At 48.4% G+C, this 25914-nt stretch overlaps 1 protein-coding gene across 1 annotated transcript in view; it reads left to right on the top strand.

Moving 5' to 3' along the window:
* The first annotated feature begins 3380 nt into the window (after positions 1-3380).
* Positions 3381-25914, top strand: part of DGLUCY (D-glutamate cyclase) — a 47943-nt gene continuing 25409 nt past the window's right edge. Inside the window, 9 exon segments of the mRNA XM_034992992.1 lie at positions 3381-3437; positions 4592-4648; positions 9330-9458; positions 13159-13312; positions 15061-15259; positions 17838-17903; positions 17905-17986; positions 19506-19631; positions 21144-21362. Of these exon segments, the coding sequence (XP_034848883.1) occupies positions 4645-4648; positions 9330-9458; positions 13159-13312; positions 15061-15259; positions 17838-17903; positions 17905-17986; positions 19506-19631; positions 21144-21362 (979 nt within the window). The 5' untranslated portion in view covers positions 3381-3437; positions 4592-4644.

Below are 25914 nucleotides of genomic sequence, written 5' to 3'. Positions count from 1 at the left end.
AAATTGCAAGGATGGTACCAAAAAAACACAACAAAACCACCCTTTTTTTCCTTGAACTTCTTGGGAATAAGTTGTCCTGATACTCCATCATCTTCCAATACTTTCCTGTGTTTTTCCTACAAAGACACTTCGCCACCTAACCACAGCACAGCCCTCAAAACCAGGAAACAAGGTTCGCCAGTTATTGCAGTTGTGTCTTTTTTTTTTAAAAGGTTTTATTTATTTATCTGAGAGAGAGAATGGGAGACAGAGAGCATGAGAGGGGGAGGGTCAGAGGGAGAAGCAGACTCCCCGCCGAGCAAGGAACCCGATGTGGGACTCGATCCCGGGACTCCAGGATCACGACCGGAGCTGAAGGCAGTCGCTTAACCAACTGAGCCACCCAGGTGCCCCTGCAGTCGTGTCTTTTATCACAAGAGGATCCAGTTCAGAATCCCTCTTGGATTTAGGTGTGCCTGTTTAGCCTCCTTCAGTCTAGAAGTACAGCTCCTCAAGGTCTCCTTGACTTTCACGACCTTGACACTTCGAAAGATCACAGACATTGTAGAACGTTCCTCAGTTAAGATCAGATTCAAGTTGTGCATTGTGGCGGGAACATCATAGCAGATACTGCCTTCTCCTTGTACCCTACCAAGGGATCCGCCATTTTGGTTTGCTCCTATACTTTGATCACATGATTAAGGTAGTGTCTCCCAGGTTTCTTCACTATAAAACTAGTCTTTTCCTCTTTGTAATGGATAGGTATTTTATGGGGAGGTACTTTGAAACTGTGTAAATATCTCCTTCTTCATCAACTTTAATTATTTTTTTTTTATCTCCACATGAGTGTATGGATTCCTATATAAGTTAGTGGGTTATAACCCTTTCCATCATTATTTAACTTAAAGCTCACATTGTCCCCAGTTTGACTGCTGAAGAGTTCTTTCATCCTGTGTCCTTTCTGGATGGCCCCATCATTCTTTGAGTGTGCCCTTACTTTCTAGCACAGCAAGATGTTCTAGGCTCGCCTTCTGACTTCCTGGCCGCAGTTGTAAAATCAACCAGTTTTCCAAGGACTCTTGATTCACTTCAATGGAAGATGGTATTTAGAATTCAAGACTTGGGCACCAGATGTACACATGCCTATTGAAATGTTGCTGCTCCCAGGCAGAGCTAAGGAGTATATGTTTCCCTGTGTGCGTGTGTGTGTGTGCATACACGTGCATGTGCAATGCATACGCACACGGGTACACGCACACGTGGGTACACTCCTTACCCTCTGATACTACATGCCAGGCTGCCATTCTCTGACCCTAGACAGCATCCCTCCTTGCCCTGATCAGGCAGTGACACCACAGGCCAGACCACCCTCCCTGGGCATGTCCTCCTCATCACTTGAATCTCCAATCCCCTGCTTTGGGCCACCGTGTCTCCTGCCTTCCCTCCCCCACCATGGACTCCTACCTCACTCAGCTCTACCTAATGACTTTAGGACTGAATTATTTAGGAAGGGGAAGTAAAAGGGACCACTATTGGCTTTGGTTGAAGATACGTGTTTCGTTAACAATCTTTTTGCTTATTGGGAGCACGTGTATCTGACCTATTAGGTAAACAATGCTAAACATGACTGCCGGCATTTTCCCTAATCTTTTGTCTCTGTTACTGTAATGAAAAAAATTTTATGAAATATTTATACAGTGGGGCGCCTGGGTGGCTCAGTTGGTTAAGCGACTGCCTTCGGCTCAGGTCATGATCCCGGAGTCCTGGGATCGAGTCCCACATCGGGCTCCTGGCTCAGCAGGGAGCCTGCTTCTCCCTCTGACCCTATCCCCTCTCATGCTGTTTCTCTCTCTCTCTCTCAAATAAATAAATAAATAAAATCTAAAAAAAAAAAAAATCGAAATATTTATACAGTTAGGATGGGCTTCTTCCTTACGGCAACATCTATTTTGCAAATGTGCCGTTGTATTTAGGCTGTCACCAGCCACTCTCTTGGCAAACGTCGAGCAACTCCCACCCCAAAAATCAATGAGTGACACAAGGTCTGTACACCTACTTATTCTGTTCTTCCATTATCAAGTTGTAGGATTCTGCACAAGGGATCCAGGGGACCTCGACAGAAACCAGAAATGGAGTTTTGTATTACTGTGAATTTGCTTATGCTTGTGAATAAATGAGGTCTTCCTGGCCAGACTATGAACATCAAGGAAATGGACTGAGTCTCCTACTATTTTTTTGTACGCTTCAAGGTCATGTGCTAAGCACAATCCTGCTTCTGGCGCAGGTGCTCCTCGTGCTTGTTAACCGACAGAACCGTGATGACTTCATTACGGCAGTAAGGCGCCGATGGATGCTTGTTGGGCTTTAGCCTCCTGGACCTCCATGATTACAAATTCCTCCTTGCAGTACTTGCTTCCCTGGGCTTCTGAGCCATGTGATTTCTCTCCTGCTTCCCTGGCTATCTCATCACAGTTGTCTTTGTGCATATCACTTGCTCTGCCTGTCTCCCCCAATGGTGGACATTTTCGGGTGTTTCCCAGGTGCCAGACACTGTTGTAGGTATTGGAGATAAAAGGAATAAAGCAGATCAGAAGTCCTTCCCTGGCAGAACTGAAGGGAAACAGAAAGAATGCCCGCGCGCGCGTGCACGCGTGTGTGTGTGTGTGTGTGTGTGTGTGATTTCTTATCCCGGTTTCAGAGGAGTAACCACTGCAGCTCCCTGGAAGCGTGTTGAGCACTGGCTGGTCCAGCCCAGCAAATGAAGGGTTAAGGCACCCGCTCTCCTTCAAGGTTCTTGTCTAGGAGGGAGACTTTCTGTACGCTCATCCTTCAGCAGGTCTCCCCTCTCCTCTGCCAGCCTCCTACTTTGCCTGCCCCGCAGTCCAGTCCCCCACCTGCCCCCAGAGCCTTCTTCATAAAAGGTAAGTCTTACGGAGTCCTTCTACTGCGTAACACCGTGACTCCCCCTCGCTCTTGGATCGCTCGGGACCTGGCTTCTGCTTGCCCTCCCAGCCCCTGCTCCCCCACTCAAATATTCCAGCAACACCGGAAGCCAGTTCCCTTCACATGCCTCCCTGCTTTTGCTCATGCTGCCCCCTGGCCTGGAGAGCCCCTCCCCGCCCGTCCGCTAGTCTGACCCCTACTCCTCCTGGTAGACCCAGCCTCTTTTCCTCCTCCACTCCCCATCCACGTGGCCCGGGAGCGCTCAGCACACGGTGTTACAGCTACTGAAGCCAGAGACAGCGGTAATTATGTGCTTCATGTCTGTCTCCGGGGATGGTAAACCCCCCCGTGAGCGTGGGCTGTAGCTGTCTCACTCCCTGCAGTCCGTGCTGCACGCTGGCTGCCCAGTGGCAAACAGGCAGAGCTTCCGGGGTGCTAAGTGTGGACCCAGCCAAGAACTGTTCTAAGACCCTCACATGTGTCAGCTCCTTGGATCCTTCCCACCACTCAGTGGGGTACGTATTGCTATCAGCCCCTGTTTACAGAGGAGAAAGTAGGCACGGGGAGGTCAATGATCCCCTGCCGAGTGTAGAGGCAGGTTTGGAATCCTGAGAGCCCCCCCACCCCTCATCTGGGCTCTCTCCTGCCATGTGCCTGTTGAATGATGGATGGAGGATGGATTGTGTCTGGACTCTCAGCACCTAGCAAGCACCCAGGAAGTGAGAGCAGTCATTGTTAGCACCGTGGTGTCCACACTTGACGGCGTGCAGGACTTTTAAATGGGGATGGGTTCTGCTTTACTCACCTCTGTGTGGTAGGGACTAAATAAATATTTCCCAAATGAATGAAAAACTTGTGATGAAAGTATAAGGAGTGACTTATTATTATTTATTATTATTATTATTATTATTAGAGAGGGAGAGGGGGTGGGGGAGAGGGGCAGAAGGAGAGAGAGAGAGAATCTTAAGCAAGCTTCATGCCCAGCATGAAGCCAGACAGAGGGCTCAATCTCACGGTCCTTGAGATCATAACCTGAGCTGAAATCAAGAGTCAGATGTGTGGGCGCGTGGGTGTCTCAGTCGGTTAAGAATCTGCCTTCGGCTCAGGTCATGATCTCAGGGTCCTGCGATCAAGCCCCGCATTGGACTCCCTGCTCAGTGGGGAGTCTGCTTCTCCCTCTGTCCTTCCCCCAACTCGTTCTCTCTCTCTCTTTCTCTCAAATAAATAAATACATAAATACACAAACAAATACATTTTTTTAAAAAAGAGAGACGCTTAACCAACTGAGCCCCCCAGCCCCCCAGGACTGACTTATTTTATCATAATGTTTTATTTCTTTAAAAAGGACCTAATCCTGGGGTGCCCAGGCAGGTCAGTTGGTAGAGCCCGCGACCCTGGGTCTCAAGGTTGTGAGCTCAAGCCCCATGTTGGGTATAGAGATTACTTAAAAAGCATCTGATTCTAACTCCCTTATATATGTTTACATTAAATCCCATTTTTAAATTATGTAATACTTCCCCGTTGTCCCACTCAAAGGTGCAGAAAGGATAAATACAGAAAATCCCTCTTCCCTCAGGGCCACCCCATGGCACAACCCCAGAGGGTGCCATTTGCATAAAATACAGTGTGGTAGCTGAGGGCCCCATCCACCTACTTTCCCTCTCTGCAGGCACAGCTCTTCTCCAACCTTCCAGAGACAGTCTACATGGATTTGAATGCATCATGGGTGTGTTATTCAACAGAGAATACCTTTACCTTACATTATTCATTTTACTCATTTTCCATTGTTCATTTTATGTCTTTGGGAAATTGTTTCATATGAGGTGTTTAGAGTAGCCTCATTCTTTTTAATGTTTACATAGTATCTCATTGTATGGTATGGATGTGCCATAGTTTAGATACTCTTCCATTTAACCAGTCCTCCTTGTAGTTGATCAACCTCTGTTAGGTTGTTTCTGAATTGTTCCTATTACAAATAGGGCTGCTATGTGCTCCCATCATTCGGCCCCACTATTTGAGCACATCTGGAGCATGCCTTCCTACAACTGGATTACTTGGGTAAAGCAGAGAAATGACTTTCTAATGGTGGAATTTCAGTCATCTGTGACAGGCATAGCTGAGATATTTTTACACTGAGCTTTGGGCTGTGTCAGATGCCTCTAAGGAATTGGTGGGCTGTGGGCCCCTTTCTGGTATATTCGAGGCTAAGGAATGATATTTGTGGGCTTGAAGTTTGTTACTCTCTAAAGAGAAAAGAGAATTCGCAGTGGAAAGGTAGCTTCTTAGGATCCATCCAGTGCTTATTGATTAGATCCCTTACTTAGAGTAAGACCTCACTGGGCATTGAGGCACCTGGACCCCTCAGGGCCACTCAGCAGTGAGTTCACTGGAGGCCCTGGTGGAAAGCCTGAGAAACTTCAGTTTGTTTGGTCTACATGGTTTGAACCCATGCTCTACCTTTGGGTTCAGTTCCCAGAGAAACATATGGACTCAAGAGACTCTGGCTCTGGAATCACCTTGTGCAGGAAAAGGGGAAGATCCCTGCTATTCCTACTGAGGTTGTGATTCTTTTTTTTTTTTCTTTTTAGATTTACTTATTTATTATTTTAGAGAGAGAGAGCATGAGCAGGAGGGGCAGAGGGAGAGAGAGAGAGAGAATCTGAAGCAGACTGCGCTGAGCATGGAGCCTGACATGGGGCTTGATCTCACAATCCTGAGATCACGACCTGAGCCAAAACAAAGAGTCAGACACTTAACTGACTATGCCATCCAAGTGCTCCAGGATGTGATTCCTATTAACACCAGAAGATGGATGGTGGGATGGATGGATGGATGGATGGATAGATGGATACATATATACATAGACATAGAAGGTAGATATCAGTCAAATAAGCATGAACTTAGACTTTGTTCTTGGGGTTGAGCTCTACCATTTACTAGTTATGGGATTTTAGGGAGCTTCTTTGATCTCCCTAAGACCCATTCCTTGTCCATGATGGGGTTAACAATGTCTTCTTCGTGGAGCAGTGGTGAGGAACCAATGGTCGTAAACCAATGAGGGAAAAGGGTCTGGCACAGTGGGTCTCATATACGGTGGGGTGGTAACTGCTATCATTTGTTACGTGATTGGGCATTCTCCGGGTGGTGTACTGAAGGCACTTCTTTGGCAGGAGCCGGTGAGCCTGCCCTTCATGCTCTGTTTGACCCCTGCTTCAAGGGGATGACTGTAAGGTAGGGGTTCTCAGCCTTCTTTCCCTCCTGACATGCACAGTGGGTGATGTTCACGTGCCTGGCACACTCCCAGTGCGCATTTCACAGGGCAGAATTTCAAACTACACTCGTTTATCTCCAGGCTGGGAAAGCAACATTATTACAGGAATGACCTAGATCCACTTAAATTTATATTAAAGCAATAAAGAAATAAAAGAAAGGAAAGGCAATCACCCTCAGGTTTTTTGTGCTTGGGCTACAATTTATTGGCAAAACAGCACCCCACTCCCACCTGCTGTCTTACTGAGTAATAATAATGAGGGGCAAGGGTTAACAGGCACCCCTGGGGTCTCTCATTTGGTAGGATTGGGGTAAAATCCATTCTCTCCTACAGATATGAAGGCCATTATCAGAGGGGTCTGGCCACCATCCCCACACGGTTGTGGAATGGCTCTTTCTTTGACCTTTGTTGAGTGTCTGGCTGAGGGGCTAAGCCTTCTTTTGTGGCCCTGGGGAACCACAGACATCAGGACTTCAGCTGGTGCCTTGGATGCTTGGCCGAGAAGTCAGGCCCGCCATGTCCAGGAGGGCCCTCTCAGGCCAGCAGGCAAGCTCAGGCTTGACCTGCCAAAGCAGCTGCTTTAATCCTCAGTATCTTCAACTGGGGAATGGAATCCTACCTCCCCTGATCCTCCAGGCACACAACCCCCTCAGCCCTGTGGGACCAACTGTTCTCTCCTCCGTGTCCCTGAAGCACTTTGTTCTGTGGCTATTAAAGCATTCATCGTTGGTTTAAAATACATTTCTACCCCTTCCAGGGCAATTATTTCTTACCTTTTGTTTGTTAGAGTTTTCATACAATCTCAAATTCTCCATTAAAATGGCTCTAGGGTTTGTCCGGTTTTCTATCTATAAACTTGGAGTTGAAAACATACATTGGTGGTTTGGAATCTCATTGGGTTCTTCTCTAGATAGAAAGGGTTGTGGAGGGGCGCCTGGGTGGCTCAGTCTGTTAAGCATCTGCCTTTAGCTCAGGTCATGATGCTGGAGTCCCGGGATCGGGATCGAGCCACGCATCGGGCCCCCTGCTCAGCGGGGAGTCTGCTTCTCCCTCTCCCTCTGCCCCTACCCCTGGCTTGTGTTTTCTCTCTCTCTCTCACTCACTCACTCTCTCTCTCTCTCTCAAATAAATAAATAAATCTTTAAGAAAAAAACAGAAAGGGTTGTGGAAAACCTTGCTTGTCCAGAACCTTCACTGTGGACACTGTCCTAGATTCCTGCTTTCATCCATTCTGCAGTCAGCTAGTCATTCAACAAACACTGAACTCCCACTTTTGTGTCAGGCACGGTGCTAGGCGTGTGGTATATTGGGATGAAGAAGACCTGGGCTGTGCCTTGGAGGCTGACACAATGTGACTGTCTGGCCCTAGACTTTCTTTTGTAATTGAAGTACAGGTGACATAAAATGTTATATTAGTTTCAGGTGTACAAATACTGATTCAATATGCATTACTCAGTGTTCACCATGATAATGATAGTCACCACCTGTTGACCACACAAAAGGATTGCGATATTATTGACCATATTCGCTATGCTACACTTTTCTTCTGTCATTTTTTTCCTTTCTTCATCTACCTCGCCCTAGATTCTGCTGACACATCAAAACCTCTTTCTAGAGCGTGTTAACCTTAAAAATAAAACTGCCAGCTATTTTACCAGCAAAAATGGGTTTATTTGGAGATAGCAGAGAATTGCAATTCAGGACAAGCAAGCTGGGACCAAACCACAGGCAAGTCCAGAGGCAACTCTGGGGAACAAAAGAGAGGGAGCTCCTTTCCAGAGAAAAGGGGGAGGTTGGGAGGGCTGTTAGAGAAACAAAAAAGTCCATTGGAGTAAACTGGGGGTTCGACGCGTAGTGGTTCCTCGCTGGCTGAGCGGTGACTGTCATTGACTGGGGTGTTGTGGGAGAGGAAACCTTTCTTCCTCCTGTTAGGGCAGTAAGATAGTAGCTGAAGTAGTATGGGACTTGCAAGGTGTAGGTCTTCTGCTGGGTAGGCCCAGGGGCAGGGTGCGAGAGCGCCCCCTGCTGGCCCCCCAACTCCATTTTAAACTATAAACTGAAATAAACTAAAGATTTCCTTTTATTAATTTTCACAGGAAGCCAACACACAGGATTCCTTTCTGAGCGCAATTTCCTGAAGCTTTGACATCATCTCTATATTTAAAAATCTACAGGATTTTATTCATTCACCAAAAATCTCTGTAAGGCCCTGTACCTAGAGTCGTAGGGGGGTGCGGCAGGGATTATACAGCAGAAAACATAAAATCCATTTCTTCTGGGCACCCAAATCTAAATAACAGGAGTCACACGTACACAGAAAGTCTGGCCTCTTGTTTCATTTGTGAGTACACGTGGCATGCGGTTGTCTGTTCTTTGGAGCATAAGTGTTGTTGGTATGCTGTGTTTTTCCGCTGTGTAAGCCCTGGGAGAGGCCCAGGAGGTGGCCCTGCTCTCCAGGTGTTTGGAGTGTCCCCGGGAAAGAGAAAGGGGGGGGTTCAGAGTCAAAGAAAACATCAGGCCGAAGTCAGTGGCTCAAAGAACACCCTGGGGACGCCGAGGCCCAGCAGCAGCCAGGGTAGGCCTAGGGGTTGCTGCCTAGACGGGGAAGCTTCCAACCAGTTTTGAGGAATGGGACGGTCTTCAGGAAGGAGGGATGGAGGACGTTCCAGGCCAGGGGAGGAGCTTGAGCAAAGGTCTTGAAGTTTTGGGAATTTCTCATTAGAAACTGAGACATGAGGGGGTGCCTGGGTGGTTCATCTGGCTCTAGGTTTTGGCTCAGGTCATGATCTCAGGGTCGTGAGATGGAGCCCTGCATTGGCTGTGCGCTTGCCCGGTGAGGCGGTGGGGAATGGGAAGGGTCCTGCTTGAGAGTCTCTCCCTCTCCCTCTGCCCCTCCTCTCTCTCTCTCTCAAAATGAATAAATAAAATCTTTTTAAAAAAGAAGAAGAAAGAAAGCAACTGAGATATAAAGGGACTGGGAATGTGCGCAGGGGTGGGGGGAGAATTTGCTCCAAACAATGCCCACTCGGGGCACGACCAGGAAGGGCCAGAGGGGGTGGTACGTACTTGACGCCAAATCTGCCACCTTCGGGAAAGCTGTGCTTCTCATTTTGTCCCCATTCTTTCCTTCACCCAGACTCTGGCCCCTTCAAGGACGGCATGATAACCTTCACACTCCACCTGAAGTCCTACCTTCCCCCTGCCATTAGGACCCTGATTCTACAAAAGAAACCAAACATCAGGAATGTGTCCGGCATGGCTGGGGGTAAGTGGTGCCAGATGCTTAAAAAAAAAGAAAGAAAAAATCCCTAGAAATACCAGCTGTGCTGGGCCCAGGAATTCCTGAGATTTCTAGCTTCGGCTTGGGAAACAGGAAGTAAAGGCAGGAGGATATTACTTCTGGTCGCTACTTAATTTCGCAGAAGGAGGTCTGGCCCTTGGGCCAGAAGACTCAGGTGTGAAAACCTTATCGGACAGCTCAGCACCAACAGTTCTGCTCGGTCACCCCACCTCCACAGGGAGAACCGCCAACGACCTCAGATGATGCCGTGGGTTTTCCCTCTGGGGAAAGGTGCCCCCAGATTACACTGCATTTTAAGCTGGCTTTGATTTAGACCAAGTATCCCTGTTTTGGTCTCCTCCGCACCATCTCCCCAGTCTCTTCCCGGAGTGACGAGTGACACGCAAGGCTCTGAAAGGTCCTGTGAGGGAAAATAGACATCCAGGTTGTCACTGACCTGAGTCCCAGCAAAATTTCATGACAAGGAAGACTTTTCTGGTAATGGGAATCGCCAGATGGAGAGCAAGCAGAGTGGTTTAAAGTGCTACATCAGGACAGTTCTCATTGTTGATCGACACGTCTGGCTCTGTTGCTATTTCTGGGCCAGTAGAATTATCTATTGTTGCATAACAAAGCACCCCCAAGCTTAGCAGCTTAAACCATATTCTGCAATGAGGCTGTGCTTAGCGGGGTGGTTCTTCTGCTTCATGTGGTGTCCTGTCTGCTGGGGCTGGACCATCTATGATGGCTCCTTCCTCCTGTGTCTGGAGTGTCCACTGGGAGGATCTGGAGCAGCCCGGGGCTGGCCTAATGCTTCTTTCTTGCCATGAAGCCTCCCCAGCAGTGGTAGCCAAACTTCTTTACAAGGTAGCTCAGGATTCCAGGAGGACAAGCTGTAATTAGTTAGCACATATCAAACCCCTGCTGTGTCATACTTCTTAATGTCCCATTGTCAAAGCAAGGCATGCAGCCAAGGACAGAATCAACAGGGAAGGGGCCACTCAGGGCTGTGAACACGGGGGAATGTGCTTTATTGAAAGCCACCAAGGTAGTGGTCTCCCACAACCCTTCGTACACACAACATACAAGCAAACACCAGCTGAACCCTACTGCTCGCTAGAACTTGAGGAGCCAAGAGAGCTGAGTGCATCGGAGAGCCTGGGTGCGAGTCCCTGCTTGGCCCCTTACTGGCCATAGCTGTGGGTGAGCTGTGTGACCTCTCTAAGCTCACCTGGAAACTGGACGTAACAATACAATCCTCCCTAAGGAGCTGTCGGGAGGAGTACTTGAGCTCGTGTGGGTAAGATGGTCAATCCAAGTTGGCTGCTGTCATGGAAAGCACCACAAGGAAAGACGCTCATTCTTCAGGATGGCTGGACACCCCAGTTTGGGACTATGTCTTCCATAGTCCTTCCCCAGGGGTTTACATCAGATTAGGAATGTTAAAGGGGCTTTTCTCTCTCTCTCTTTCTCTCTCATCATCAAATATATTTAAAAAAAAAGGGGGGGGGAAACATTGTGTTGAGGTAAAAGGCCTCAGAAGACTCACTTCATTTCTCTTCACAAAGAAAAAAGCCATCATGACCTTAGATAGAGCTCAAGAGACCCAGGGGATGCAGCAATCACTTCAGACCCTCCCCTCATGTGTCCACCACCCCTTCCAAAAAGCCACCAGCCACAGAGCCCTCTCTTGGTGTCCTGTTGATAATGGGGACAACCAGGAGACTCTCTCCGATCAGCAGTGGAGATGAACAAACCCAAAACACGGTGCCCTCTGAAGTGCATTTAATTAAAAAGGAAACAAAGAAGCTTTGTGCACATAATAACTTGTCTGATTTGTGATGTTAAAAATCCACTTTGCTCTCCCAACAGGCTTTGGAGGTGAGGAAGGAGCGGCTAAGGAAAGCTAGGCTTCTAGGCTGGCTGAATTCCCTTCCACCTCACTCCAGATTATTTCTGGAGACACGCTGGGCTTGCTCGAGATGTGCAGTCAGCTTCCTTGGACTTTCAGGGGCTGGAAGTGTCCAGTCTGCCCTCGTTTTGAAAATCTGTAGCGTTAGCAGGCACTGAGGGTTTGAGGTCAGTTCCAGGCCATTAGAACAGAAGCCGGTTCTAGAACTTTCCCTGCGGATGGTCACAGCTGCTTCATTCTACCATCCCCAAGGAAGAAGGTGCCAGAGGGGGTGGTGGACCCACCCTAGGGAGGCCCGGTGCCTGTAGCCCCGTGGTGACCTGAGAGAGACTCGGGGGTCCCCCCATCTCAGGCTTAAATCCTGGTCGTGCCTCGTACCAGCTGCATGATGTCACCTCATCCCTTTGAGCCTTGTTCTCCTCGTGTATAAAATACAAGTGATTCCATCTATAAATTACTTCCCACAGACAGCCTGGCACGTAATAAGTACCCTGGAAGTATTAGTGGACAGTATCATGGTGGAAAAGAGATGTCCACATGTTGATACAGCAAATTGAGCATTTAGAATTGTCAGCAAGCTTATTTCTCCAAAACAGCATAATTATGTTCTTCTTTGGGATGGTCTCTTTAAAGGAAATAATCCTTTTTTTAAAAGAAAAAACCATAACTTTTCTTGTTTGTTTTTTCTCCAGTTACAGAATGCTACCTATTTATTACATAAATTTGAGAATATTGAGAAAAGCACAAAAGAGAACATAAAAAATCACCCAGTCTTGTCGCCGGAGATAACCAGGATTAACGTGTAGATGTATTTCCTTCTAGCTCTTTCTCTCATCAATTTTATGAAAAGGAGAATATGCCAAACACACTGTTTCGTTATCTGGTATTGTTTCTTCAACCCTGTGTTACAAACATCTTTTCGTATCATGAAAGATTCCTTCTGTACCATAATTTTAAATGTCTACACAAGATTCCGTTGAATGAATATAACTCCAACCCCCGCTTCCTGTACACCTGTGTGTTGGGTAATTGACACACAGGAATGAACTCACAGGGTTCTCTTTGAGGTGGATGTCGTGACTGCCATCTCATCCATGGGAGTACCAAGGCTGAGGGTCGCACAGGATTCAAACACAGGTTTGTTTACCCCAGGGGAGGTCGTGGCATGCAAGTGGGGGGTCCTCCTTCATCGCTGCAGCAAGCCTGTCCACAAGACCCTAGGTCTATGCCAAACAGAAATGCACACATGCGGACCCCGAATTCCATGTATTAATATGCTCATGGTAGCACCATTGGTAATAACCCCAAACCGGAAGCCACTCAAATGTCTGTCTGCAACAGGGCTGGGTAAGTATGTTGTGGTAATGAGTATATCACCCAGCAACGAGGATGAACCAGCTGCTGTCAATCACGGCAGTATGAATGGATCTCCTAAACGTACAGCTGAGTGACAGAAACCAGACACTAAAGGCTCACGGTGTATGATTCCATCAGATGAAGCACAGGCAAAAGTAATCTGTAGAAGTCTGGGTAGTGTCTGCCGTGGGGGCTGGGGTGATGACCGTAAGGGGCCCAGAGGGATTCTGGGACGTTCATAATGTTCTGTTTCTTGACCTAAGTGCTGGTGACCTGGGTGTGTTCGATTCCTGAAAATTCACCAAGCTGTACACTTAAGGGCATTTTTCGGTGCTGAGCTGCAAGAAAGAGTTCAATGAAAAGGTTCTACCAAGAAGCAACTGACCAAGCACGTGTCTTTTCTGTCACCAAACCCAGGGCTCCGACCGGCCAGCGTGGTGGTCCTGCACCAGTCCCTGGCTCCAGCCTTTGAAAAGTTCTGTCAAGCCAACAGTGGCCCTCTGCCCTTGCTGGGCCTCCGCAAGCCAGGCACGTGGCCCTTGCCTGTCCCGAACACTGTCCTGGACCCCACGTAAAATGCTTGGGAGCGTCAACAGGGACCTCTGTGTCCAGCCACAGGGACCCTCCGTGCCCAGCACAGAGCCTCGCTCATGACTCGCTCAGGAACGAGCTGTCCTCCCCTCCATTCCCATCCCTACCCCTGCTCCTGTCCCGTGCCCCTGCCCTGGAAAAAATCTTGGGGATCACCCAGAAAGTTCCTTCCTGGCTACAGAAATGTTGCTGGCACTGTCACCCACCCACTTCATCACCCAGGCCAGAACCCCATCCGCACAGCACAAGAAAGAAAATAAAAACACTCGTATGAACCATGCCCAGAGATAGCACTATTGACATTGTGCAGTGTGTCCTCCCAGACTTAGGAATAGAACATATTGCATCATGGCCCCACTGACTGTTTCCACAGAAGCACTGCAGGGAGCCCACATTGCTCCCACTGCCCCAGCTCAGGCTTGCATCTTCTCTGTCTCCCACTCGCCCCCCAGAGCAACTTTCCCTATTTCAATCTTCAGTGCCTTCCCGTGCCTTGCACCTTAGCCTGATAGCAAGACCTGTGCGGGGCGCCTGGGCAGCTCCGTTGGTTGTGCATCTGACTCTTGATTTCAGCTCAGGTGATGATCTCAGGGTCGTGAGATCGAGCCCCGTGTTGGGCTCTGCATTCAGCAGGGAGTCTGTTTTTCTCCCTCTCCCCCTCTCCCTGCTCATACACATGTGTGTGCTCTCAATCTCTCTCAAACAAATAAAATAAAGTCTTAAAAAAAACCCAAACAAACCTGTAGTGACCTGGCCCCGGCTGAGTGTCCTCCCCCACTCCTGACCCTCCAGCCATCCCCAGTCCTCTCCCCAAAGAGAAAGCTTCTCAATAACATTCTGCTTTTATCTTTTTGTGGACTCTGGGGTGGGAGGGTCCCTCAGAAACCCCATCTAGACCTGAGGTCAGGTCCTTATGTTTTTCTTAACACCCCATGCTGCCATCTTGGGGACTCCTAGAGGAGATCATCGCCCAGTGGGTCACATGTTTGATGCCTCCATGCTGTTCACATACCGTTCCCTCTGCCTAGGATGTGCTTTCCTCCTTGTGCGGCTGGTGAGCTCCTATTCATCCTTCAGGACCCAGCTCCAGCACCGCCCCCTTTGTGGGAGAGAATGGATCTCTCCCTTCTCTGGGTCACTCCTCTACCTGGACTGTTAACACTAACTGCTCTGTGTTGCAAGTATTTTGTGTTGCCAGTGTAGGATTGCATGCTGCTTCAGGGCCGGGCCGGTGTCCCCTCTATCACTATGGTCCCATCACCTGGCTTGTGCCTGACATGAAGGAATGGCTGAGCAAAATGATTTTGGAGTGAATGAAGAATAGGCTTATAACCAGAATCTTTCAACTCTACGGAAGTTTCTTTCAGGAAAGAGAAAGGCCTCACCCACTGCTATAGTGCTAGAAACTTCTTGAGACATGTGTCTTCTGTCCCTTTGGTCTGCCAGCCCTGCCTCAATGGCAGAGTTTTTGTTTTTGTTTTGTTTTTCTTGCTGGTTTGGCTGGTCTTGGGCTGAGGTTATAGAAAATGTAATGGGGTGGGAGCAGGGAGTACATTATATGCACGCTGATTTATTGGTTTCCAATCTGGCATGATTTGAAGGATGCCAGCAAGGTGCCTGAAACTTCAGCTCCAGACATCCTCTTTGCTCTCCCCTACCCTTTCAAACAGTGCATGGTCAGGGGCCATCTTGGGCCTGGGGCCTGTGAGCTTTCCCTTGTGTCCCCAGGACGGGCTGTCCCCAGTTCCAGAAGTACGAGTTCGGCGCCTGCATGGGCAGCCTGACCTCGCTGGAGGACTACACGGAGCCCCTGGAGGACATGGTGGCCTTCTTCGTGGACTGCGGCTTCTCCCCGGAAGCAGCTCTGGAGAAGGTGGGGCTCCCCAGAGGAGACTCGGCCCGCCACGGTCTCATGGGGGCCTACAAGGTAAGGACACAATCGACAATGACTTGAACAGGTGGGTCACCCTGTGTTTTCTCGTGGTGGGGAGAACACTGACATGGGAGAAAGGAGACCGACATGGCCCCAGCTCAGCCACTTCTAGGTGTGCAGCCTGAGCTGCTTCTGATGAGAAGCAATTTTTTTTTTAAGATTTTATTTATTTAGGGGCACCTGGGTGGCTCAATTGGTTAAGCGACTGCCTTCGGCTCAGGTCATGATCCTAGAGTCCCGGGATCGAGTCCCGCATCGGGCTCCCTGCTCGGCAGGGAGTCTGCTTCTCCCTCTGACCCTCCCCCCTCTCATGTACTTGCTCTCTCTCATTCTCTCTCTCTCAAATAAATAAATAAAAAATCTTAAAAAAAAAAAGATTTTATTTATTTATTTATTTATTTATTTATTTATTTATTTGAGCGAGAGAGTGAATGAGTGTGAAGGAGAGGGAAAGAGAATCTGAAGCAGATTCCATGCTGAGTGCAGAGCCCGATGCGGGGCTTGATCCCATGACCACAGGATCATGACCTAAGCTGAAACCAAGAGTTGGATGCTTAACCCACTGAGCCACCCAGTCGCCCCGAGAAGCAATTTTTATGTGTGAAGTATGTGCCTGAGCGGTTTTCGTAGGGCAGGGGAGGGAGGGGACAGAAGTATAGCTACTGGGGTGGGATGGTGGTCCCGGGCAGGGTCTGGCCCCCCAAACACATGGCCATTTGCAGCAGGTACATCACGTGCAACCCTTCATTTAGATGAGGAACTTAAAGCCTGGATAGGGAAGAGGACTTGGCCACATCCCAAAGCCAGCCTGGAATCCGGGACCCCCGGCTCCCATCTGTAAAGTGTCACCAGTGGGGGTGTGACGAGGAAGGGATGCTTGGCACAGAGTGCTCGTCACTGCCCCTAGTTGGTGCTCGGCAGAGCCGTCCTTTTCCCATGACACCGCACCTAGCCACCAGCTTTGGTTCAGCGTGGTCCCGTCTGGCCCGGGGCTCTATCCAAAAAGACCAGCCAGCCCTCCTGTATTCAGTGTTGGCCCTGAGGGGAGCCCTGCCTGTCCCCTGTGAAAGTCCCTGGCCTGTGTCCCTTCCCAGGTGCTGTGATTCACACGCCAACCGACACCACCAGCATGCTGCAGGGGAGGGAAACCTGTCCCTTCTTCCCTTCGACGTCCTTCGGCGGGCCTCCTACTTAAATAGACGTAAGAAGGATTAACGGGAGAAAAACAGATTTAGCGTCGTACCTACAGGAGCCCCAAAGGTGTGAGGCCCCAAGAAGTGACCAAAGCAGGAGGCTTTTGTGCCTCTCAGACAAACAATGAATTTGTGAAGGACTGATAAGACAGGAGTTCGGGCTTGGGGTAGTAGATTAGTGAGGAAGTCGCAAGGTTTGTTGAGAGAGCCCTCTCGGCCTTGGATTTCCCATCGCGGGTGATAAGGACGCCTTCTGCCCTCCTGATACAGGGAGGGTACCTCCATGCGGGAGATTTATTTCCTGCTTTTCACGGTGGAGGGGCGGGGGAAGGGATGTCAGAATGTTTTTCTTGCACTGGCGGTCTCCCAAGGAACTTTAATTCAAAATAATCAGTATGCCAAAGTGGTGTATTTGGGGGTGGCGTATTTTCCCCCTCAGTGCCAACAGCAAGCCTTTCGGCAGTAGCCAAGACTGTCCCCGCCGATCACCATCCTGGCCATGTAAGCCCCACTGCAGCGACCAGAAACCATTCAGGGGAGAAAACACCACCACCAGAGAAAGTCACGCAGGTCATCCCAAGGCAGGAGGAGCGAGGCAGGGCTCGGTGGGGTCTGGACACAGACCCACACCCCCTGTGTGGACTCAGGGGGCCAAGCAGACCTCAGTGCCTCCTGCGAGATCCTTTGCCCTTGGGTGGCTCCGCCTCTCCCCAAGGTCTTCACCTGTGGTACACAGGCCCCTTGAAGTCCGTGGAGAAAATTCAGAGGCCCGTGGAATTGGATGAAAAAAAATTAACATTTTGATTGTCATAGCCTCAAACTGAAACTGAGCATTTCCTTCCATTCCAAACGCAGACAACAAACTGCTGTTGTATCAACAGACCCTGTGACTTTGCGGCTGCCCGAAGGACTCCCAGATATTTTCCTGTCCCATGGCAGTTCTTCCTGATATCTCAGAAATATCCTATATGTTGGTCACTACTTCATATTTATAATGATCCATCTGTCCTCTTGTTCCTTAAGCTGTTAATGAAGCATACATATCACTGTACCACATTTTTTCATAATCTGATAACTGCATTTGCAATATAATTGGTGTCCTTTGTAAACCTATGCATTTCCCCTTTTGCAATTAGAAACCTGGAGTGGGGGTCTGTAGCTGCACCAGACTACCAGAAGGGTCCACAGCACATACAAAGTGAAGGTTCTCTGTTTTAAACCAGTCATTACCAGCAGACTTTCTCATTTCTATGTCACATAAAAGTAGAAGCTGTATTTTTATAATAGCTACTTGGACCCCCTCCTTCATTCAGCTGCCCTGAATTGTTGGTGCTCAGGGTTTCCATCTGGGTCAATTGTGTTTTTCAACATCTTTTCAGACAACAGGGTCTTGTGTCGCCATGGCTGGCTTTTGCTGCCCCCTGGTGGTCACAATGAGGCCCATCCCCCAAGGACAAGCTGGAAAGGCTGGTGCAGGCCAGTTGCTCCATGGGAAATAAGGGACAACCCGTTCATATCGGTGACCCAGGTGAGCATCCACTCTCATTCATGATTTTTTTTTTTAAAGATTTTATTTATTCATGACAGACAGACAGAGAGAGAGAGAGAGGCAGAGGGAGAAGCAGGCTCCCAAGGAGCAGGGAGCCCGATGCGGGACTCGATCCCAGGACCCTGGGATCATGACCTGAGCCGAAGGCAGACGCTTAACCATCTGAGCCACCCAGGCACCCTCATTCATGATTTTTTTAAAAAATTTTTTAAAAATTTATTTGACAGAGAGAGACACGGCGAGAGAGGGAACACAAGCAGGGGGAGTGGGAGAGGGAGAAGCAGGCTTCCCACGGAGCAGGGAGCCTGATGTGGGGCTCGATCCCAGGACCCTGGGACCATGACCTGAGCCGAAGGCAGACGCTTAACGACTGAGCCACCCAGGCGCCCCTCATTCATGATTCTGACAGCCACCCTTGAACTTCAGTGTTCCTGAACTCCCCTGGCTTGTCCTCATCTTCCCCAGGGTTCCCCAGGGGTCCTGGACAAGGCTCGGACTCCCGCAGCAACATTCGGGCTTGGTTTACAGAGGCCCCTCAGGTTTAAAAGTGCTGCCCTTGGCCGAATAGCCAGCCTGACCCATTATCTCCTGTGACCTTCAGGTGAACCTGGGGTGGAAGGAGCAGGTGGTAGAGGGCAGCAGCAGAGCTATTTGTCCTGGAACTTGAGCTCAGAGCAACCTCTAATCTAGGCTGTTGTGCAGTAGCCTATTCGGACAGGGGAGGGCTTTGTTCCAAATGTTAACTTGAACTGATCCCCGGTGTATTAACTCAGTCTGAGAGTGAGCGAGCAGATCCAAGCTCGGCAGCTGTCTAGGTCTCTTTGTGCTTCTCAGAGAGCCCGACGAAAGCTTGGGATTGGGTCTCGGGTGAGAGTTGAAGCTCAGTGTACCTGAACTCGCTCAGCTGTGTAACAAGCAGAATCAGACAAAGCCTGCGTTCTCTAACAATGCAATCAGCACTGACCACCTCCCTCATAGAAAGATCTCAGGACCACCCAAAGCAACGTGCTTTGCTGAGTCGTTGAATTGTCTTCTCATTAGTGGAGCTGGGTTGGGCCCAACACATCCATCTTTGCTGTCCTCGTGAGCCTTCTGATGCCGGGCCAGGGGTAGGGACGCTGTTGGTAGTCAAGCAACAGAGTTTAGGTCTGTGTTATGTGACTCAGCCTGCACCAAGATAAATGCTGGCTCACAAATGCTGGTTTGGGTTAGCAATCTGCACCAGGTGTTAGGCTGAGTGCACCTGGGGCTCCTCCAGCAATCACAGCAGGTGCCTGAGATTCCGTGTTCTGCAACTGTACTACTCAGAATGGACTAGAAGCTAGCCAGTGTCCTGGGTTTTTAAAGTCCCAAATCCTTTTCTCCAGTACCATTGAGAGCAATCCTATGACTAGTTTTTTTCTGGGAGAAAGAAACATAAACTATTCGACGTGTTCAACCTGGATGGGACCTACCAAGACAGGACCTGCAGGAATTCATTTTCTTTTTCCATTTGCAGAATGGTTGGGAATCAAAGATCTTTCCAAACCTGACTATGGAGATCCTGTGGTGTGTCAACCAGGGGATGTCCCAGTGTTCTGGACTTCTCAGATGACCAGTCTCAAAGCTGTCAGCAGTGCAGTACGTCTGGGCTTAAAGGGGGCTATGACTATGACCCAGGATGGAAAAGGGTGGGTCTCTAGTTCTTGGAAGCATAGGCTTGCAGGGCAGTGACTTAAGAAACCGAGTTACAAAACAAAATATAAAACATACAGATCTCCCAGGGCTGGGTCTCACCAGCAACTTGTACGTTTTGATTAAATATATTTCCATCTGCAGAAGGCTCCCAGGCCATTCTAATAGAAAGACCAATAATGAGCTTGACTTTCTGAGACATTTTGAAGGTTGGTAGGGCTTTGAAAACAAGAGTGAAGGCAAACAGCACCACTAAACACTCCATTTCACATGGTATTTGCAGGGTACAGTGGTCCCCCTTTCCCCGCAGTTCTGCTTTCTGAGGTCTATTGCCCGCAGTCAACAGCAGTCCAGAAGCAGATGATCCTCCTTCTTTGTGGCCTCATGCTACGTCACATGCCCTCTCCCCTCACTTCCTCTCATCACGTGGGCATTTTTCATCTCACATTGTCACAAGAAGAAGGGTGAGGACAACACAGTGAGGTATTTTTAGAAAGGGAGGACCACATTCACAACCCTTTTATCAGTATATTTTCTAATTGCTCTATTTTATTATTAGTTATTGCTGTTAATCTCTTACTGTGCCTAATGTATAAATTAAACATAGGAAAAAACATAGTCTATATAGGGTTCAGTGCTATGCAAGGTTGAAAAAACATAGTCTATATAGGGTTCAGTGCTATGCAGGGTTTCATGTGCACTGGGGGGTCTTGGAACATATCTTGATAAGGGGGGGACCTCTGCATTCAAAGCAATACGGTCAGTTTATTTTTTTCAAAGACATAGGGTGATATTACAATGAAGAGACACACGAGGGCGCCCTAACCAGTTCACAGTAAGGTAGGGATGTGCTAGAAACCTTAAGAATAACTATGGCAGCCCATTTCGCAGACACCAGAAAATTCTAGCCAGGTCAGGCACACTGGAACTACAAATCACAGAATTTAATGTTACCTTAATTTTTTTGAAAGCATTCATATAAATTTAGCTATCAGAACGGCCTCACGATAGGGGAAGATTATTTCTAATATAGCGATGAGGCATAAATGCCAAGATTCATGGAATTCTATTCATTTATTTTTTTAAGATTTTATTTATCTATTTATTTATTAGCCAAGTCCAGGAAGGTGGCTTTGTGTATCTGTAAGAGTTCAGTAAGTACTTTCTGATACCCATGGGGTTCAGTTGATGGCAATTCCTATCTGTAGCTGGGCTGCCCCTCCCTTCTGTTCCCACACGCATCTCATCTTCACTTTCCTAAACATTGGAGGCACCTGTTTAAGTGGTGCTTGATTTATCCATCAGCTAATTTTTTCTGATTTGGTGCAACAAGCCATGTAAGGAGCGCTGTTGGCAGAGCCGAGGCCCGGCACCATCTTGCCCACTAACCGTGGGCTAGATGAGAATGGACTGAATTTGATGAAGTGAGTGCACTCAGTCCCTCCCGTTGTGTGTTTTAGAGACCCCACTGGCTTTCACCAGTGCGCCGGGTTGACAGTCATGACCAACCTGAAGGATACAAAGGCTCCAGTCCGTTGTCTTACCCCTGAGGGAATTGCAGGCGTGAACCTTCCACCAGAGGTCCATCGCATTTCCCAAGATCCTTTGCACTACAGCATGGCATCGGCTTCAGCTGTTCAGAAGATTAGAGAACTAGAGACTATAATTGCCATAGACCCAGGTAAGAAACAAAGCGTGCTCACCTTAATGACCTGGAGCAATTCACCACTGGTGTAATGGTCAGTGAAAAAGGCAGCATGCAAACTACATGCATCTACAGGATGGATTTTTAAAAAAAGAGAGAGAGAGAGAGAGAAGAATGTATTCCTCTTTATTTAGCTAACACTATCAAAGAGCAGAGATTGCTATTTTATCCAGAAAGTAGGCATAGCCTTAATGTCAGGCTACTAGACTATAACATTTTTCATTAACTTATGGAAATTGAGACTTCATCCAATGAGGGGCAAGTTTTCACCTATAGGGGTCATTCTGAAGCATAAACCTCAAAAACAATGTTATAACAAGGCTTCAAGTTATTTAGAATCCAAACTCTTTAAAAAGTTACCTGGGAATCATTAAGATATTTGCTTGAGTCCTCTTTCCCCTCAACCTCCATCTCCATTTACAAGGGTCAGCTGCCTAAATTCTCTCTTTGCCTCTACTGTGCATTCCCACAGTGTGATTTTTTTTTAAATGCCTATAGTACGTATGAATCCCTAAAAGAAGTAAATACACCAAAATCCTGATGTTGATGATCTCTGGGTAGTTCGAATGTGAATAATTTTTGGTTTTTTATTTGTTTTTTTCCCCGAATTTTCAACACTAAACATAAGAGGGAGTTTGGAAGGTGAGCTTATTAGCTGGACACATTGCCATCACGACTAAATTGGGACTGGGATGGTAAGAAAAAAGGGAGTAGTATGGTTCCTAGGTCACCAACTGCCACCATTTAAACAAAGTCACCCCTGTGTCCCTAATCTCCTCCTTTTGCGCCATCGCCCTGGGCTTGGGTGTAGAATAGATGTTTTTGTGCTGGGCAGCAGAGGTAGGGGCAGGGGCTGGATCCCCACTCCTCTGAGGATGCTGGTGGGGCAGGACCCTGCAGGTGATAGCCTCATAAGAGTTTGCAACCAACACGTATATTGTATATTGCGTCTCAGAGAAAGGACAGTCCTTCTGTGGCTTGTGACCCACTGGCTTCTAGACATGGGATCCACTAGGGGTCTTCTGGTTCCAATTAGGAGGAGGTTGGCTGCCAGCTAGTTGAGGGGTTTTTCTCATCCCCGGGCATGGTCACTGAAGAGCCCCATGTCTAATCCAAGGTGGCCAGCAGAGGGCGCAGGTGTGCACAGAAATTCAATCCATTTTCTGGCAAAGGTTCCAGAGAGAATGAAGGTTCAGCCTTCCCTGGGGCTCTCTGCCTCAGTTTCTCATCAGTATAACAGGAGAAATAACAACTAGACCTCCTTTTTGCGGGGTGTGATGGGTAATAAGAATGATAGCTATCATCTACTGAGTTTTACCTTGGACCAGGCATGTGCTCAAAGCTTTAGCACATTTCATCTTAGATTCTTCCACTGACCCTATGGGGCAGGTATTACTAACTGCCTTTAACAGATGAGGAGACTGAGGCATATAGGGTTAAGAAACTTGCCCAAGTCCACATAGCTGGCACATGGTGGGGGCAGACGTTGAATCCGCACCCACTGACTCCAAGGCCCACTATCGATAAGGGTTGGATAAATTGGAATCTGAGTTTACATGGTATATCACAGTCCCACCGGGCCAGTTAAAAGAGTGCTCTGGCCTCTGCTGGCTCATACCTTCTCATGGGCTGTGATTCTTGACCTGGGTGCTCTTTGTACTTTGAAGGTCTGGAGGAGGTGTACCTGGTCTCCCTGTTGGCCCATCAGACCCCTGTTTGCCAGATATCTGAATAGATGGTGCTGGGGTCCCTGTGGAAAGCAGAGGGGTGAGGTCAGCTTGGAGAGGTCGAGCCTCCTGGCTGAAGTCCCAGCACCCAGACAGAGAACAGTGACACTGGGACAGAGAACAGCACCTGGGCACAGTCATAGAGCCACCAAGCTGGGTGCCATTTTGCGTGAACTAATACCGTGGCTAAGAATCAAACAGTGCAGAACGGCCTTAAAAATGTCTGCTCTCTCCCCTGGGCTTGGGACCAAAGGTGGACATAGCAAAACTTCCTTCAAAACTACAAGGCCTAGCTTTTTGATGTTTTGTCTGTCTGTTGTGTTGTTCATTCATTCATTCTTTCAGCGGAGAGTCTGGTTTCTTTTGCACATAAACTCACAGTAAATCTGGGATCAGTGCCTACCCCTGATGCCCCTTTTAGGACAGACACATACACATATAGAGATAGAAGCTCGTGGCTGTGTGTACCTAGAGCCTCTTACATAGGCTGATCTCCTGGGTGGATATTTCTTTTTAATTTCTGCAATACTTTCTCCCTCACAAACACTCTTACCCAGGCTAACAGCCCTTCCATTCAGCACAGGGGTCGTGAGGGAAGGTGAATTATTAACTCTGCCATTAGCTCAGATAAAAAAGTAAGTGGTAAGTAAATTTACGGCAGACTCGGCGCACCCCAGCTTAATAAAAATGAGCCGGGAGGGCATCCACAAACCCCCCTTTGGTTTGTGCAGACTGTGTCTAGGTTTGAAGCATGAGGAATAGGGGAAAGGCAGATTTATGAGTGTCCAGATGGGCCAATACTGTCTATGAAGGAACATCGTTCATCCTCAAGAACAATAGATGCTTTTGATTCCTGCTATATGAAATAAGCAGATATAAGATTAATGGCAGTATACTGAGCATTGCTCACTGGGCTTAATAATAGAGGCACTCAGTCATTTTTGAGAGGACATTGGCTTGCATTTGAGGTGCCTGGAGAATAAGAAGGAAGGCAAAGTTTAGAGTGACGATGTTTGCTCTCATGCAAAAACCATCATAAATGATGAGCTCATCGGCTGCTCTAAATTTAAAAAAGTTCTCTCTGCCCTCCTCTCTCTTTTGATGTTTATCACATCCTATGAAATAGGTTACTTTCCGGTTTTTTTCTTTAAAAATATTGTTCTTCTCCCCTTTCACCAACAGCAATCCGCGTTCATTGTAGAAACATCAGAAAATATATGAACGTAAAGAGGCAGTGAAAATAACCAGAATCCCATCACAATTAACCGTTATTCACAAACAGTTCAATATTTGCCCTTAAAGTCCTTTTCTTCAGTCTTAAGCCTGTAAGACTGAAAAAAGAATATATATTCTTTATGTATATATATATTCCCCTTTTTAATATATTGTGAACATCTTTCCATGTCATTAGTCTTCTACAACATCCTTTTTAATGTGCGCATAGAATTCCATTTTATAGACATTCCACCATTTTTATTAACATCCATCATTTGACACCATAAACAAGGCTGCAGTCAACACCCTCTGACTATTTGTGTGTACATCCCCACGATCCCTTTATCAGGATAAATTCCTGGACGTGAATAGCTGGTATAAGGGGCACGTACAAATCTGAGTACAAATCACCCTCCAGACAAATGTTCCAGTCTCCACCCCCACTGCAGGCATGTGCAGGGCCCTTTCCTGCAGCCTCCCTCCACCTGGACCCCCTCCCCATGCTCCACGTAGGAAAACAGAGGCCCAGAGCAATCCAGGGACGAGGCCAAGGTCCCACAGCTACTTTGGGCTTGAACGTAAGTTTCCGAATTCCAAGTCTGGAACTGTCCCTCCACAACAGGACCCCAACCCTGTGTCCCTCCATGTTCTCCATGCACCTCAAGGGCAAGCTGACACCCTCAGGCCCCATCCGTTGGTCTACCTCTCATTTTAGCCACAGCTGGGGGAGGAGTTCTGAGTCACATCCTGCCTTCACCAGGCCCAGATATGCCTGGGGGTGACCTGAGTATGGACAGGGGCACAATGACAGGCCCTAGGGGTCTGTGCTGTCCAGCCGGGACCAGGTTGGCAGCCACCGGAGGGCATTAGAGCCGATAATGCTGGTGCCCTGCCTGTCTCCCCTGCACCCAACAAGGGGCAGGAGCAGGTGCATCAATGCCTGGTCCCCCTGTCCTCTGGCAGGAGAGCCCTGAGGTGTGGACCCCACAGTTTCCTAGAGCAGCTCAGGCAGGACTGAGGCCCAGTTGCCTTTGTAGTTAATTTGCTCACTCACACATTCATTCTTCAGGAGCTTTTCTCCCTTTTTTCACACTTCTTCCATCTTCTGACTTAGTGTTCCTGGGCTCACTTTCTGTAGAAATACCTGCACCCAAGTCCTTGTCTGAGGGCCTTCTTCTGGTGACTCCCCGACTAGGGCAGTCCTGTTGCCTCTCCTTCAACATTCCTGCATCAGTTAGAGTCTGCTAGACCGCTAGAACAAATAACCCCAAGATGCTTTCCTCAAATACAGTACGAGTATGTGCCTCTCACGCAACCGTCCAGAGCAGGCCTTCCCTGGTGAGTGTAGGTGTTCAGCGGGAAGGGGGACCTGCTCCAGCCAGAAGCTCTGCCATGACCCCCTGTGACCCCAGGAGGTGCTGGTTGTCAACAGCTGGGAAGGGAGGAAGGGAGGAAGGCAGGGGTCGGGGGGTGGCAGGCCCAGAGGGGGTGCAAATGACTTCCACTCCTGGTCCCTTTGGCTGCTCTCCGGATGTGGCAGAGAGGACCTAGGCTCATGGAAGACTGGAAGCCCTAACCGGAAGAGC

The sequence above is a fragment of the Mirounga leonina genome, unplaced genomic scaffold, assembly GCF_011800145.1.
Source record: "Mirounga leonina isolate KUSES-001 unplaced genomic scaffold, KU_Mleo_1.0 Mir_82, whole genome shotgun sequence".
Taxonomy (NCBI): Eukaryota; Metazoa; Chordata; class Mammalia; order Carnivora; family Phocidae; genus Mirounga; species Mirounga leonina.
Note: the sequence above shows the minus strand (reverse complement) of the source record. Positions and strands in the feature narration are given on the sequence as shown.